The sequence below is a fragment of the Micromys minutus genome (genome assembly GCF_963924665.1).
Source record: "Micromys minutus genome assembly, chromosome: 30".
NCBI classification, from domain to species: domain Eukaryota; kingdom Metazoa; phylum Chordata; class Mammalia; order Rodentia; family Muridae; genus Micromys; species Micromys minutus.
Window position 1 is genome coordinate 27,620,916 of NC_137965.1, and position 15,948 is coordinate 27,636,863.

General features: G+C 37.7%; 1 protein-coding gene across 1 annotated transcript in view; it reads right to left on the reverse strand.

Moving 5' to 3' along the window:
* LNPEP (leucyl and cystinyl aminopeptidase) overlaps positions 1-15,948 on the reverse strand; it is a 79,735-nt gene that overhangs the window by 4,500 nt on the left and 59,287 nt on the right. The window contains exons 12-15 of the mRNA XM_080941805.1: positions 11,664-11,847; positions 10,258-10,414; positions 5,079-5,263; positions 3,232-3,393 (exon numbers count right to left, since the gene is read on the reverse strand). Coding sequence (XP_080797931.1) covers positions 3,232-3,393; positions 5,079-5,263; positions 10,258-10,414; positions 11,664-11,847 — 688 coding nt within the window. The remainder of the gene's footprint in view (positions 1-3,231; positions 3,394-5,078; positions 5,264-10,257; positions 10,415-11,663; positions 11,848-15,948) is intronic.

Genomic DNA, 15,948 nt, shown 5'->3' on the forward strand with positions numbered 1-15,948 from the left:
AGTTCCTCAACCAAAAAAAAAAAGCTCAGGCCGTACAGTTTAAACACAGAATTCTATCAGTCTTTCAAAGAAGAGTTAATACCAATACTCTTCAAATTATTCCACAAAACAGAAACAAAAGGAACATTACCAAATTCATTTGATAAAGCTAGTAATACCCAAACCTCACAAAGACTGACCAATTTCCCTTGTGAATATTGATGCAAAAATACTCAATAAAGTACTCACAGACTAAATCCAGTAACACATCAAAAACCATCCACCATGATCATGTAAGTTTTATCGCAGAGATACAGCAATTGTTTAACACATGAAAATCTATGAATGTAATGCACCATATAAATGAACTGAAAGAACCACATGATCATCTCATTAGATGTTAACAATTCTGTGACAAAAATCTAACACCTCTTCATGTTAAAAGTCTTGGAGAGATCAGGGATACAAGGCACATGTCTGAAGACAATAAAGGTGATTTATAGCAAGCCAATAACCAACATCAAATTAAACAGAGAGAAACTTAAAGCATTTCCACTAAAATCAGGGACAAGATAAGGCTGCATACTGTCTCCATATCTATTCAATATAGTACTTGAAGTTATAGCTAGAGCAGTAAGACAACCAAAAAAGATTATTGGGATACAAATAGGAAGAAGTCAAAGTATCCCTATTTGCATATGATATGACAGTATATATAAGTGACCCCCAAAATTCAACCAGAGAACTTCTTAAGTGGATAAACACCTTCAGCAAAGCATCTGGATGCCAAATTAACTTAAGAAAAAAAAAAAAAAAAAAAAAAACAAACCAAAAAACCAGTAGCCCTCTTTTATATAAATAAGAATAGGGCTGAGAAAAAAATTAGGAAAACAACACCTTTCTCAATAGTCATAACTAACATAAAAGATTGGTGTAACTCTACCAAGCAAGTGAAAGACCTGTATGGAAAGAACCTACAGTCCCCAAAGAAATAAACTGAAGAAGATATTATAAGAACAAAAAAAATCTCCCATGCTCATGGATTGGCAGGATTAACAATAGTAAAAATGGCCATCTTACCAAAAGCAATCTACAGATTCAATGCAATCCCCATTTAAAAAAAAAAAAATTCTAACAGTCTTTACAGACTTGAAAAGAACAATTCTCAACTTTATATAGAAAACCAAAAAACCCAGTATACCTGAAACAATCCTATACAATAAAAAAATCAGGTATCACATCTCTATTTCAAGCTGTACTACAGAGCAATAGTAATAAAAAAAAAATCACATGGTATTGGCATAAAAACTAACAGGTTGATCAACAGAATAGAGTCAAAGACCCAAATATACCCACACACTTATGGAAACTTTAGTTTTGACAAAGAAGCCAAAACCATACAATGAAAAAAAGAAAGCATCTTTCAAAATACAAATGGTACTGGTCTAGATAGATTTCTGTTATGTAGAAGAATAAAAACAGACCCATATCTATCACCCTGCATAAAACTCAAGTCCAAGTAGATCAAAGACCTCAACAGAAAACCAGACACACTAAATCAAATAGGAGAAAAAGTGGAGAAATGCCTTATCCCATTGACACAGGAGACAAATTCTTGAACAGAACACTAATAGCTCAAACACAAAGATCAATAATTAATAAATGGGGCATAATGACACTGAAAGGTTTCTGTAAGGAATGGACACCATCTATAGACAAAACCGTAGCCTACACAATAGAACAATATCTTCACCCACCCTACATCTGACAGAGTGCTTATATTCAAAATACATAAAGAACTCGAGAAATTAGACACCAACAAATCAAATAACCTGATTAAAAATGGGACACAAAACTAAACAAAGACTTCTCAACAGAAGAATCTCTAAAGACCAAGAAGCTCTAAAAGGGTTCAACCTTCTTAGACATCAGGAAAACGCAAATCAAAATGACTCAAAAACACAGTGACAGCATATGGTGGTGAGTGTGTAGAGCAAGGGGAACACCCCTCCATGCTGGTGGGAACGTGAACTTGCATAACCACTTTGGAAATCAATGTGGTAGGTTCTCAGAAAAATTGGGAATAGTTCTACCTCAAGACCTGGCTATACCAATCCTGAGCATATACAAAAGATACTCCATTATACTAGGCTGACTCAACTACGTACAGAGCAAATTATTTGTAGTAGCCAGAACCTAGAAACAACTTAGATGTCCCTCAACAGAAGAATGGATACAGAAAATGTGGTATATTTATACAATGGAATACTACTCAGCTATTAAAAACAAAGACATCATAAAACTTGCAGGCAAATGGATGGACTTAGAAATATCTTCCTGAGTGAGGTAACCCAGACCCTGTCTTTACAGGCTCAGTATGCACTCACTTATAAGTAGATATTAGCCATAAAGTACCGAATAACTAGGATACAATTCACAGACTCAGAGCAGCTAAGTAAACAATAGGAGTAGGGCCCATGGGAAAATGGTTGAGTCTTACTCAGGATGGGAGAAAATAGATACCAGAGTCAGATGAAGGATGGGAGTGGGTGAGAGATGGCGGGGACAGGGATAGAAAAAAATGAAGAGGAAAAAAAAGGTAATGCTTATTTACAGAGTATCATTTAGAACATAGAACTGGGTAGGGCCCAAGGATGTCTCTGGGAGGCTGTTAGGATGTAGCCGAGTGAATTTATGTTACAGAAGCAACAGGCTAAGATGCTCCCTCTACCCTCTGCATGGCTTTTAGTGTCCTAAGTAGCATTGTTCACTTGAACCTTTACTCTGCTTCTTCCTGTTCCTGTTCCCCCCACCCACAAGCAGCTCCTGTTTCTAGCCCATGCAGTTGGATATTAAGATGTATAAGCAATAAATTCATAGGAAGAAGGAATACACAAACTTCTCTAGTTGTCTTTTTCTAAAGTGTTGGTATTTTCAAAGTGACAGCACAAACAGATCAATATCTAGCACCAGCAGAGTTTAGAATATCATGCCAAGGGAGGACATATCCCAGCAGAGCACACAGAGTCTGTGGTTACTGACGTCTTCACGTCTGTCAAACCAAGTGTCTCTGTACATCTGTTAAGATACAGTCCCCAAGATAAAGTCCAGCTCAAGGAAATTCCTCACCACAATGTCCAAGTCAGGACAGAGTCAGAGTGAGAACTCAAGAGAAAATGGTCTCCTGTTCTAAACAGCAGAGTGCTTTTAAATTTGGTTTCTTTCTATCATATTCTTTGAGTGGTTCCATACCAGTAAAGTTTATGTACATCCTCTGAGCTGGCAAGAGCTTCAAGTATTTTATTCTTTTCTGCTTCAGAGCCCATGGAGAAATACATGCTTAAGAGGAACGACCAGCCTTTCTCGGTTCTTGCTCCAACTTTGAACACAGTGATCATGACATCAGTAGGCAGGCTGTAAGAGAGGTAATGAAGCATAAGACTAACAAAGAAAAATGTCTGACTACAAAGGCAAGGAGTTGACTGGTTCAGATTAAATAATAATTGTAAACTTCATACAATTGAGAGTTAATTCAATGATGCTACTTTCCTATTGTTATAACTTTAAGAAACATAAAAGTTAAATTTATTTACTGAGCAGACACATGGCTGTATACTGGGGAGGAAGAGAGGAAGGAATGAAAGACACACTCCTTTCTCTGTAGGAGATTATGCACTATCCCAAAGTATACAGAGTAAGTGTATGAACTATAACCCAGAGTGCTAAGTTTCATGGCATAAATCAGTAAATTTATGTTGGGGAGGCAGGGTGTATGAAGGGGATGAAACATAGCCAACTACCTTTATTAAGGTCTCAGAGCTAGGAAAGATTTCAGACCATTGTCAAAATTTCCATCTCAACTTTCCAAATGATATTTTAATCATTGCTCCAATATTCTCAATAAGGAGCCTGGAAAGAATTAATTACATTCAAGAGCATTTCTCCTAACTACTCACTTCACCAGTCACTTCATAGCTAAATTAAATTAAAGATCTAAATTTCATATCTCTTACCCTCTGAGAAATATCTTCTACCAAAAACTAAAAAATTGGGGTCCTGGAGATAGCTCCATCATTTAAAGTACTTGTCACACAAGCATGCAGACCAGAGTTTAACAGCTACTTGTGTGTACAACTGGGCTGAGTATGGGGGCATGTACTTGTGAGCCAGTGCTGGGAGGGATGGAGAGAGGTGGAGAGGTCAGTGGTAGAGCACTTGTCCAGCAAGTATGAGATCTTGAGTTAGATCCTCAGCCCCATAGGTGGAAAGAATTTTAAATACAAACAACCAAAGCAGAAAACTACACCAAGTATGAATGTGTTTGTCTTAATGTCATCCCTCAGGAGTCAGATAGGCCAAGCAGGGTTACGCAGACCCCCATCACCAAACTAAACCCACCAAAAACCAGAAAACATGTGTTGGCAAGAATGTAAAAAAGACTGGAATGTTTCTCTGTTGGTGGAAACAAAATCACACAATTATTATGGGAAACATGATATCATGAAAGTTCCTTAAAAATTAAAAAATAAAAATGGAATGTTAGGGAAAATAGTTCAACTATAAAGAGCTTGCCAGGCAAGCATGAGCACTTGAGTCTGATCTCCAGAACCCACATAATAAAGTCAAGGAGGCACTTTATGTATGAAATACCAACACTCAGCAGACAGAAAGAGGCAGATCCCAGGGGCTCTCTGGCCAGCCACCCTAGACTATTTAGTGAGCATCAGGCCAATGAAAGCCACTGTTTCTGAGGATTGACATTAGAGATGGTTTTCTAGTATCCATACACATGGGTACTTACACAATCACATATACAGATATATGATAAAACAAAACAAATACTAAATTCTTTATAATCCAGCAATATCATTTTCAGATATATGCCAGAAGAATTTAAATCAGATCTATAAGAGTTAAAAATTCTATGCTTAAATTCATGGCAGTAATACATTACAGTAATAAATTACAGTGGCTACGAAGTAGATGCAAATCAAAGGTTATTAAAAATATATTAAATAGGTCAAGTGCATACAGTGGGATATCATTCCTTCGTTAGGAAGAAACAGGAAAAGACACATTCAAGTAGTTGTGTACTTCACCTCTGAGTTCCATTTGATGCCATCCAATTATCGAACAGCTTTGTGGCCATCGTGGTACAGTTCTCTAAGTTGTGAGCACAGGCAAATTCCAGCAAGGCTGACCGAAGCTCTCGCATGGATGGTGTGCCTTCATCCGTCCAAGTCTGCTGCTGGATTTGGTTCTGGAGCAATTTATATACTCTGGTCTACAGACAAAAACCAGATTAATTAAAATGATATTGATAATAATGTAATCAACCAGGAAATCAGGACTATTACATATTTTTTCTCCGACATTTACCCAATAAGGAAAAAAGACATACATTTTTACTGACACATAAAGCCAAAATTTAGCTGGAATGAGATTATCCAATAATAAAGCTATGAGTAGGACTTAAAATGATACAAGCAACTCAGAAGGAGTTACCCCAACTCCTGAGTTTAACTGTATAGCTCAGGTTGGGCTTGAATATACAATTCTATTGCTGAGATTATAGGCAAGTATCACTATCTTTTGCTAAAATATACTTCTTTACCAATGATTTAACTTTTAAAAAGTTCTAAATCTATTATTAAAAGTATATTAAACATACCACCTAATTTTAGGTCATTAGCAAATTAACCTAACAAAATTAAAAGAAAGTGGCACCTGCAGGAATTAGTTTACTTATTTCCATTTCTAGTGTAAAAAAGTCAAAGTTGCATAAAAATGCTGAAACAGACGTAGAGTTCACATCCATGTTATTTACCCAGGTTTACCAGATTTTAACTCTTCATTTCTATGCATGCAATGCATATAGACTTTTATTTTAGCTAAATTGTTTCTAAGTTATAGATATTATAATACTTCAGAAACTGGACAGTTACTCTATAATGCCACCTGTTATTCTAACCAATGCATTGTTGCAGTTACTTCTGAATGAAAGGACACTGTGAAACATTCGTGTATTACAGAACTGGCAGCCCCTTTTCATCTTTTCCTCTGAAGAAACATGAAGGCTATTCACGGGATGTGGATGTCCTTCCACGTTACAAGCTATTTTTCACTGGGGAGGGAAAAGGTACACGAAATTTAACAATACTGTAAGAAATATGCTCTCACATAATCCCAGAAGGAAAAACTCATATAAAATGCTTTTTTTTTCTGTAAAGAATATCTTAAAGCTATACATAAGAAGGGTCAAATTAAGAAATAAACAAAACCCCATGTGTCCCCTCTGCAGGATCTTAGCAAGAGCAAGATTCTCCTCAGCAGCTACCTCTTTACTGTCACCCATGCGGACTACTTTTTTGTCAACTTGACACAAGCTGTGTCATCTGAAAGAAGGGAACCTCAAATGAGGAACTGTCTGTATGATCTGGCTGTAGGCAGGCTGGTAGGGCACTTTCTTAATTAGTGATGAGGGAGGCCCAGCTTATTGTTGGCTGACTGGTTCTGTGTGTTGTAAGACAACAGGCTGAGCAAGCCACGAGGAGCAAGCCAGTAAGTAGACTCCATGGCTTCTGCTTCCGGGTTCTTGCACCATTTGAGTTTCTAATTTTCCTCAATGATGGCCTATTACCTGGAAGTGTTTCTGAAAAAAACCTTTCCTCCACGAGTTGTTTTTGGTTGTGGCATTTCATCACAGCAATACAAACCCTAAGACACCACTTTATCCCAATAATAAAGCCTAACAAAACCCTTTCAACTGCAAACTTCAATTTAAGTTCTTTTGAAGTATTATGCTTTTCTTAAAAATCACTGTCCAACCCTAAAACCAAAACAAACTCAAGTAAGAAGCTCTCAAAGCTTTCGATAACACATTAACTTGGCTGTTTGTTTAAAGGCAGTAAAATAAAGCCCGGACACCTTCTTGAATGTATGAGGTGGTAGAGCTTGAAAGCTACAAGGTGATCGTGGAATCAAAACATATTCGCCATGCCAGCTGTCCTTTGCAGGACATCGCACGGGGCTCACTTGGCTGTGCTGGTGGTACCTGCTATCTGCAACCAACTGACCCATCTGAAATCTTCAAGACAGCACTACCCCTCTATCCCTGACTGCAGACACAGACCGTAAGCCTGATGTGTTTGTTACAAAGGAATGGAGACTAAAATTAAAGGTACTTATAATCGAAAACCAAGACACAATGTGCGGGGAAGTTATAGCCTAGAATCCTATTTTGAGAATCTCAGTGGAGAGCCACAGTAACAGCAGTGGGGACGGTACTGAGACACACGAGCAGAGAAAGCCTGACACTGGAAGATCTAAGACCAAGCTCTGAGCACCCATGCGCTATAGTCGAAGGGCACGGTTTGCTGCTAGTCCTGACACCAAGTGATTAAGAGAGAATCCCACAGTATGTTAAATATATTTGAAAGAATGATGAATATGATGTTTTAAATATGACCATTTAAATAAATGATCCAGGTTATGTCTCCAATATTATTTATATTAATAAGAGCATAGCAATGCCTTAAGCTGTCTTTTCCTTTTATAAAATAAAATAAAAAATATTTTTCATAAGGTTTCTAAACCTTTTTTAAAGTTAAGGTAATTAAACAACTAGCACTAATTTCACACAGAGTGGCAAGAAGATAAAGGGCATAAAGAGATGTGCTATGTTAGCCACCAACACTGTATGTGCAAGAAAATGCAGCAACAGTGACAGACTACTTCAAAAATGAAACTGACACTTTGCTACACACACACACACACACACACACACACACACACACACACACACATTTTGATTTATTTAAGTTACCAAAGTTTCTTAAAAGAGAACTGTCAGTTTTATTGCAGAGGGTTATCCCACTGATGCTTCATATGTAAGAGAATGACAGACTTGTAAGTTATTAAACAGGAACATGGCTAAAACCAGACACTAACTTCAGATGTGAACAGTTTAGCACAATTCAAGTATACCTCCAGACCCTACCCACCAAACCACAGCATTTCACACAGTGATGTATACATCATGCATAGTTTTCATGAGAAAATAAATGTGTTTTGGTTATAATGATATAAATATTAATCAGGCACCAACATTAAATACCAATACACTTGAATATTGAATTCAAGGGCTTTGAAATGCCTGCCATTCTACTTCCTAAGTAGTTTTATGGTTTGATACTTTTGATGTTATCAAAATCCCCTATGATTAAAACAAGAATTTTAATGGTTTTCTCTTTATAAATTAAAGCCAAGTGTGGGTCCGTGTTCTATGCTGCTACTGGGCACAGCTGCCGAGGAGATGAAATGTGGAAGCTTGACAATGCTTATTCCAATTCCACAGCAGGGCGGTGCTGGGGTTCCGGGGGGGTGAGATGTGAGAAAGCTGAAGCTGGTATTCCCTAATTTGCAGCTAGAAAACCACACAGATAAGTCAGGCACAGAACTGTTAGGAAAAAAGTGTCCGGGGTCCCCAGGCTAGTGACAAGGTTGTGGGACATGAGACACGAGGAGTTGAGAACAGTCAGGGCTGAGGATGGCAACTAGCCTGGGGCCAGGGGGAATGGGAGCTCCAGCTTTGCTCATCAGTGAAGGTCCTTAGCTTGGCTGCAGTTGTGGCTGGGAGGCAAGAGAATCGGGGAGAATTATGCTGCGGAGTAGGTGAAGGCCTGCTCCATGCTCCACAGGGCAGTTCTCAATGAAAGAGACAGTCCTTGGTTCCAAACTGCTTACTGGTTGTTCACTGTGGAAAATGGATGCATACCATACCCAGTTCTCAGGGTGGACCCGAAATTAAATACCTTTTGCAGGGAGAAATGTCTGGGAAGGGCAGCTTATTGGCTAAACCCTCAGGGCCTTTAGGCACCTCATTAGCACTTATGTAGGAATAGTGGCACATATTCCAGGCTAGGAATTTGGCAGGGAGCAGGGAGGTATGTACCATCTCAGATGTGCATCCTCCAAGTTCCTAGGATCTCAACCTGCTCTACCCACCAAGATTTCTGGCATGGTTTACCATCCCACAGCCAAGTTGGCATTTAATAAAAAAACAAATGTAAGGAGTTATAGCACTAAAGGCCCAAGTCTTAGAAATAGGCACTAAGCCGTCTATCCTCGCCCTTACTCACCAGTCCCTTGGATCTTCCTTTACAGTATGTTCTAAACAAATACCTGAAACCACAGGATGAAGAAGCAGCAGAAGATGGGTTGAACACCAGGAAAATATCCCAAAGATCCAATTTGTGATTTCAACAAAGAGATAGCTTGGGGTAATTACCAAGTGCTTCCCAAGACTAATAATCTTAACTAGAACAGAGAAAGGCACATAGAAGAAGGGCTTCTGCTACCATGAAACTAACTAGCTAGACAGCTTTAGAGTAGGCAGATGTTCTGCTTCCCCTTAGGGCATTTTTAAAGCCCTCCAAGTCAGAGTCCTTCAAGAGTGATATAGATGAGTGATAAGTATTAGTCTTATCTGCTACTATTGACACTACATTCAATAGTGCACCTCCCCCACTTCATACAACCTTAATTGGGAACACTGTCTTTGTAGATATAATGAAGTGAAAATGAAGTTATACAGGGTAATTGTGGGCTTTAACCTACAGGCTGGTATGACAACTGGCAAATTTGGGCATGGAAACACAGACAGTACAGTGCCTTGTCAACAGAGATGGGGCAGGAGTGATATAAATTTAAGGAAGGAATCCCAAGGCTTGTTAGTACTCACTTGAAACTAAGAAAAACATAGGTGGTGGATATTCTTTACAAGATACTCTACCCTGCCAAAACCTTGACCTTAGCCTGCTAGCCTCCAACGGCTAAATAAATAATCTTCTGCTATTTTTGTACATCAAGTTTGTCATAATACATTAAGGCAGTCCTAGGTAACTAATATATTACCTTATTTGTTGTTGAAGTGTCAAAAGTTAGATTACGTGACTGGTCTCAAGACAGGTTATATAAAAACAAAAGAGAGTCCCCAAGGACATTTTCTTTTCAGATGCTCTATTTCATAGCAGTCAAATGTCTGGGTTTTTTTTTTTTTTTTTTTTTTTTTGATATTGAAAGAATACTATTTCATATAAAAGCTTCATCAACTTTTCATGGTAAATATTGGCATTTTGATCAAGAAAAGATATAAAAACCATCGAAATAAAGGAATTGGAATTTACCTGCTTTTTTAAAAAAAAGGAATGTTAATAGAATTGTTAATAACAGTATTAAAGGCAGGCCACAAGAGAAACTGAAGGAAGAAAGACTTACCACCAATCTTGAGCACAGGTCCATATGTCCCAGTTTTTCTAGGAGGTTATAGATGAGGTTCGTCTGAAACAGGGCTTCAGTGATGGGAGCAGTGTGGGTCTCATTTCTAAGATAGTCAATCAAATTAAATGCCATCTGAAGAGGCACTTTGCCAAGGCTATAGAATAAATGAATACAAACTGTAAATCTATTGAGACACACATAACTTCACTACAGAAAATTTTATAGTGAGTAGTGAGTTCTACAGACATGACACTTAGGTTTACAGTAGCATCAGACAAAGTTAGAATCAGGTAAAAATATTTTAAGTGGATCACAGGTAAAGATGCATTTTAATAGAAAGATACAAAAATAGCTTACCTTTGATCCAGACATCATCTCTTATTTGGCACTGACTAAGTAAAAACATTACATTGTCTTGGAAAAAAGACTGCTTAATTTTATTTACTAATTTCTTCTACCTACCACAAAACTGGGGGTAGTACAGCCCCTATCTAAATTAGTATCTGATTTGGAATAACTGACTCAGTAAACAGACAAATCTTATTCCCTGCTGTAAACTCAGTTTGCAAAACTGTAAACTCTATTTGTAAACACTACTGTGATTTTTTTTTACAGTGAATACCTTTTATAAACCAAGCAGTTAGGCTGGGTATGGTGTTACATGCCTTCAATCCCCACACTGAAGAGGAAGAAAGGTAGATCTCTGAATCTGAAGCCAGCCTGATGTTGCTCCAGGCTAGCCAAGGCTACATGGTGACACCTGTCTCTAGCTAGCTAGCTAGCTAACTAACTAACTAACTAACTAACTAACTAACTAACTAACTAGGCAGTTTGTAAAAGTCATAGCAGTAATGGATGAAAGACATAACAAGGCTACTTCACACAAGTCAAACTTTGGAAAATAATGAGTATTGTTTGTGTTTCAAAATCTAGAGTCAATCTAAAATTGAAGCACTCTACAAAATATCACTGCCATTTCTTGGCTTTGGGCTTCTATAATGTATATGGTGGTCGGGAAGGTAACTCACACATGGATAAGGAGGCTCCAGTCACTACAGATGCTATTCAACCTATGGGTTAGCAGTAGCTTTAGGCAGAAGCTAATGGCTTCATGAGGAGATTTTTTTTTTCTTCAAAAAGTTATGTGAAGCTATAATGCTTACATTTTTACTGAACAAAATATGTATACTACTCACTGGTATCTATTCTTGAACTAGTATTGATCCTGATTATTATTCAATGTGTCTATAGCTGACGTTTCTAATCCCTTATAAAATCTCTAAAAACAATGAATATACTTAGCAGTCAATATACACTTGTTCTCTCAGCCTGCTCTGACTTGTTCTTTACAGCAATAACATTTCAAAACATGACAATAACAATGGAAATCAAGCACACTCTACCCTGCAAGTTCAAAGATGTTATTGATCAGGTTGGCTCGGTCTTTGTCGCTCAGAACATAAGGATTTCTTTTCAACTGATTGATTAGAGCTGCCCAGTCATCATCAGCATAGTGAACAAGGTAATAGCCAGTCATGTTTGTGTTGACTTTGACCCACTGTACTTGTTCTGTAAGATTGATGACATCTAAAGGAGAGGAAAAATTAAAACACCAAGAGAAGACAATAGAGGACTTTGTCTTGTCAAAGGTAACAAGTTATGTTTTCATACCTATGATCTTTGGTACAGTAAGTTTTACTTTAACAAAGGCTGCTACTCATTCATTTAAACATTGTTTATTCGTCACACATGGTTAACTCTAGGACCAGGCAAAGGAGAACAGATGACAAAGAAGACTGAGGGACCTGTTCTTATGGTCTACTAAGAGCATCTAGATACAATATCACAAAGTGTCACTGATGGGAAAAGAAAACACAACATCCATGGAAGCATACAGAAATATTTCACTTGGAAGGGCAATCTGGAGAGGCTTTGTGGAAGGAGAAATGTCTAAGATGTTATTCTTTAATAAATTATGCATGGGACGGGGCGTGATGGGGTGCAGAGTGGAACGGCAGCTAAAACAGTAGGTGTACTATGCAACGTATGTCCCATCTCAACCTTTGTCTTTTATTTTAGCAGTAAAGAATAAAGTCGTTTAGAAAACACCTCAAAGCTATCAAAATAAACATTAGAAAAGTTTTGTTAGGCAGAAAATAAGCATTTGAGTTAAAATAACAGGATAGTGGCACATTTTTTAAAAACACACACACACCTACATATGTGTATATGTATGTATTAAGAGAATTGTTTAAAAGGCCTGTGGATTTTGGAAGGGGAGAGAATGTACAAACAAGGAATCTACTACAAAAGGTACTGATAAATTTTCAACATGCTTAAAATTATGAATAATTATGTTACTAAATACTAAAACTACTAATAAAAATGTTCTTAAAAGTTGACAAAGAGGCGGGTGCAGTGGAAGAGTCACAGTGGAAAGGCTGGAGGCAAAGATGTGCAAGAACAAGCACAGCCCTACTGCTGATCTCTCACTGGTAACTAAGGACAAGCACAGCCCTACTGCTGATCTCTCACTGGTAACTAAGGACAAGCACAGCCCTACTGCTGACCTCTCACTGGTAACTAAGGACAAGCACAGCCCTCCTGCTGATCTCTCACTGGTAACTAAGGACAAGCACAGCCCTCCTGCTGATCTCTCACTGGTAACTAAGGACAAGCACAGCCCTCCTGCTGATCTCTCACTGGTAACTAAGGACAAGCACAGCCCTACTGCTGATCTCTCACTGGTAACTTCTCAGTTGGTTCGGTGAGGCACCTGGCAGGTTACAAATCCTTATCACAGGAACGAACAAATAATGACTAAGGTCATAACAAATAATTTCAAACTGTAGCACATGTTTACTGTCATGTTTTGCTATATTTGTTTGAATTAATGAGTATTTCCTACAGCTGTCCTACAAGTGCTAATGTTCATCCTGCATTTCCAACGTTAACTTTCAACCCCTTCCCTCCCATTGTCTTACTAGGCAAGGCTCGAACAGCCACCTTCCCTGTCAGAACCTGCCCCACTTTAGTCAAGCTCCTGTTTTAAAACATTTAAATTTTTTCCTTATGTTAATGCTTGTATAATGAATTATTTTCATACAAATTGCTTCAGAAACATATTCTAACATGAAAGGTATGCTGGTACTTAACATTTCACTTACAGTTTGTAAAGTTCAAAAGCATAAATTAAAATTTATCTGATTCCTTTTATTATTCTAATTTTTCTGATATTGTGGACATTCTGAAGATGGAAATGCTTCTAATTATGTCTTAATAAAACTATCAGACTTCTTCATTAAAAGATTCAATATTTATTTCTTTTGTATTCTTGACATAGTAACAGATGGGAAGGATCAATTAGATGAAATAAATTCATGTTACTCTTTTTTCAGAGAAAAATGTAGTTCTGAGGAGTATTAGTAAAGGAAAAAGTCATGGTTCCAGGTTAGGGCCATTGTAAACAGGCTTCTAACTGATGAGGATAATTATATCATTAGCTAATCCAAAAAGTACCAATAATATTCATTTGAGTTAGCAAGGACAATCCCTGTGGGGCTGTTAAAGATAAAGCCCAGGGAAGAGGCATTCCACAGGCTCCACTGACTAAAACGGAACAGTAAGCACGGCCGAAGTTTAGTGGATAATGAATGGTGGATTAATGAATATTTTCACTGATGGGCATGGACTATCCTGCAAACCTGGCCAACTCAAGATGGTAGAGAGAAGAACTACAGTAGGGAGTATGTTTCAAATGATGACTGCTATTAGTTGGCAGAACATTAGTAACATAGCCAACAGCAGAGACAGGAGACGTGTCATTTAACTAGTATGAACAAGGACATAGGACGTCAAAACCATAGGTATCAATAAATAACTGCTTTATATATAAAGACAAAACTGGTTGCTATCTCAAATGGAGATGAGACTACTTTTAAAAGTTTTCAATTTATTATAATCATTAACCGATTGACAGTTTGGTTTTTACGGTCTATTATATAGTAAAATAAAGAGTGGACAATTTAATCTTAAATGGCAAAAACCCGGACAAAGTAATCTAATTATGACTTTTTGTTTGTCAATAAGCTATGAAAATCAACTATTGTTTTATGAAGAAATGCTGAGGTCCTGAAACAAATAAAAATATACATTCTTACTATAAAATTAGGAAATATGACATCCAGGGGTTACCATCCCACAGTTTAGCTACAGCTTTGCAAAAGCCCTTCGGTTTTTGTATCACTTCCTCTCCTCTTGGTGTTATTAAGTAGGAACAGAGATAAGATAACAGCACTGAAAGTGTATCAGTAAATCACCTCCTTCTTTTTCTTTGTAATTGCTTTCCTTCCAGTGACACACCTTTTAGTTTCATAAAAATATTTCTGGCATGGTGACATACATACGTTTTCAGAGACATACCATCTCCAGTTAAAATTTATTATCTCCTAGAGTTAAATATTTTGGATTTAAAAAAATATATAAAATATAGATACAAGAAAGGTAAAGTGGACAAAGTAAAATTTACCATAACCTAAACTATGATTCCCTTTAGCCTGTTATTATGTGTAACAATTATTCAAAAATAATGTATATGGTAAAAGGTGGCAAAGATGCTAATTGGACTTAACACACAACTGAACTAGTAAGTTACACTTAGAGCACCGCTGTAGACCTAAGAAACCAGAGGATCTTATAGTGCTGAAACCAAAGCCATCTTCTCTAGAACACTGCACCTAAGTTGAGAGTAATTACTTTTGGGGTATCAGGGGCAAGAAGGTTCAAGTGCCTTTAGGGTCAAGCCTTTTCTTTTACGAGCAGAGTGTTTCAGTGTATACTCTTAAAATATGAACGGACAGAAAGTAAGTCAGAAGAGCCAGAGGGGAACTCCATTATTAGTGACAATTATAGCAACTTGGGCCACTTCCAGCTGCAGATTCAACAAGTATATTCTTCTGTGCATATTCCATTTTACTGTGAGTTTTACCAATGAAGAAAAATAAGACATTTCATTTGGCTTTAAGTGTTCTTTCTTGAAAAGTTTTTATAGTCAACATTATAATTCAGCGATTTTATTTACTTAGTAATTGTTTATGCACCTACTACGTGCTAATTCACTAATGTGACTTACAAATCACAATATTTACCCTCAAGGGGAGATAAATATAACAAGGGGGGGGGGGACACAAGTACACAGTATTCACAGAATATCCTGAATAAAAAGTAAAAACTATTACTTGAAACTATAACCTAGAAATCTACCTTCTGGGGGATGCAGAGGTCTTTGTGGATCAAGGCATGGCTTAGCTAAGGGCTGAGTAATGAACAGGAGGGGGTCCAGGGAGTGGGAAGTCAGGGTGTTCTTCAAGAGACCACAACACACAGAACAGTTTAGACACAAGCACGGCCTGTTTGAGGTGCTGGAAATTTTTCTCTGCAGAAAAATCAGGTAAGGGAGAGATGCGAAGGGACGTAGAAGGAGAAAGAGTGGGAGAGGATCATAGAGAAAGGGAGGGAAAAAGGAAAAGGAGGAGGAGGAAGAAGAGAAAGAGGGAATGGAGAAGGAAAGAGGGTGAGAAGGGGAGAAATAGATCGAGGTGGAAGAAGAGAGGGAAAGCAGGAGAGAGGGGACAGGGAATAATGAAGAACAGAGGGGGAGGAAGGAAGGCAGGCTATGGCTCACACATG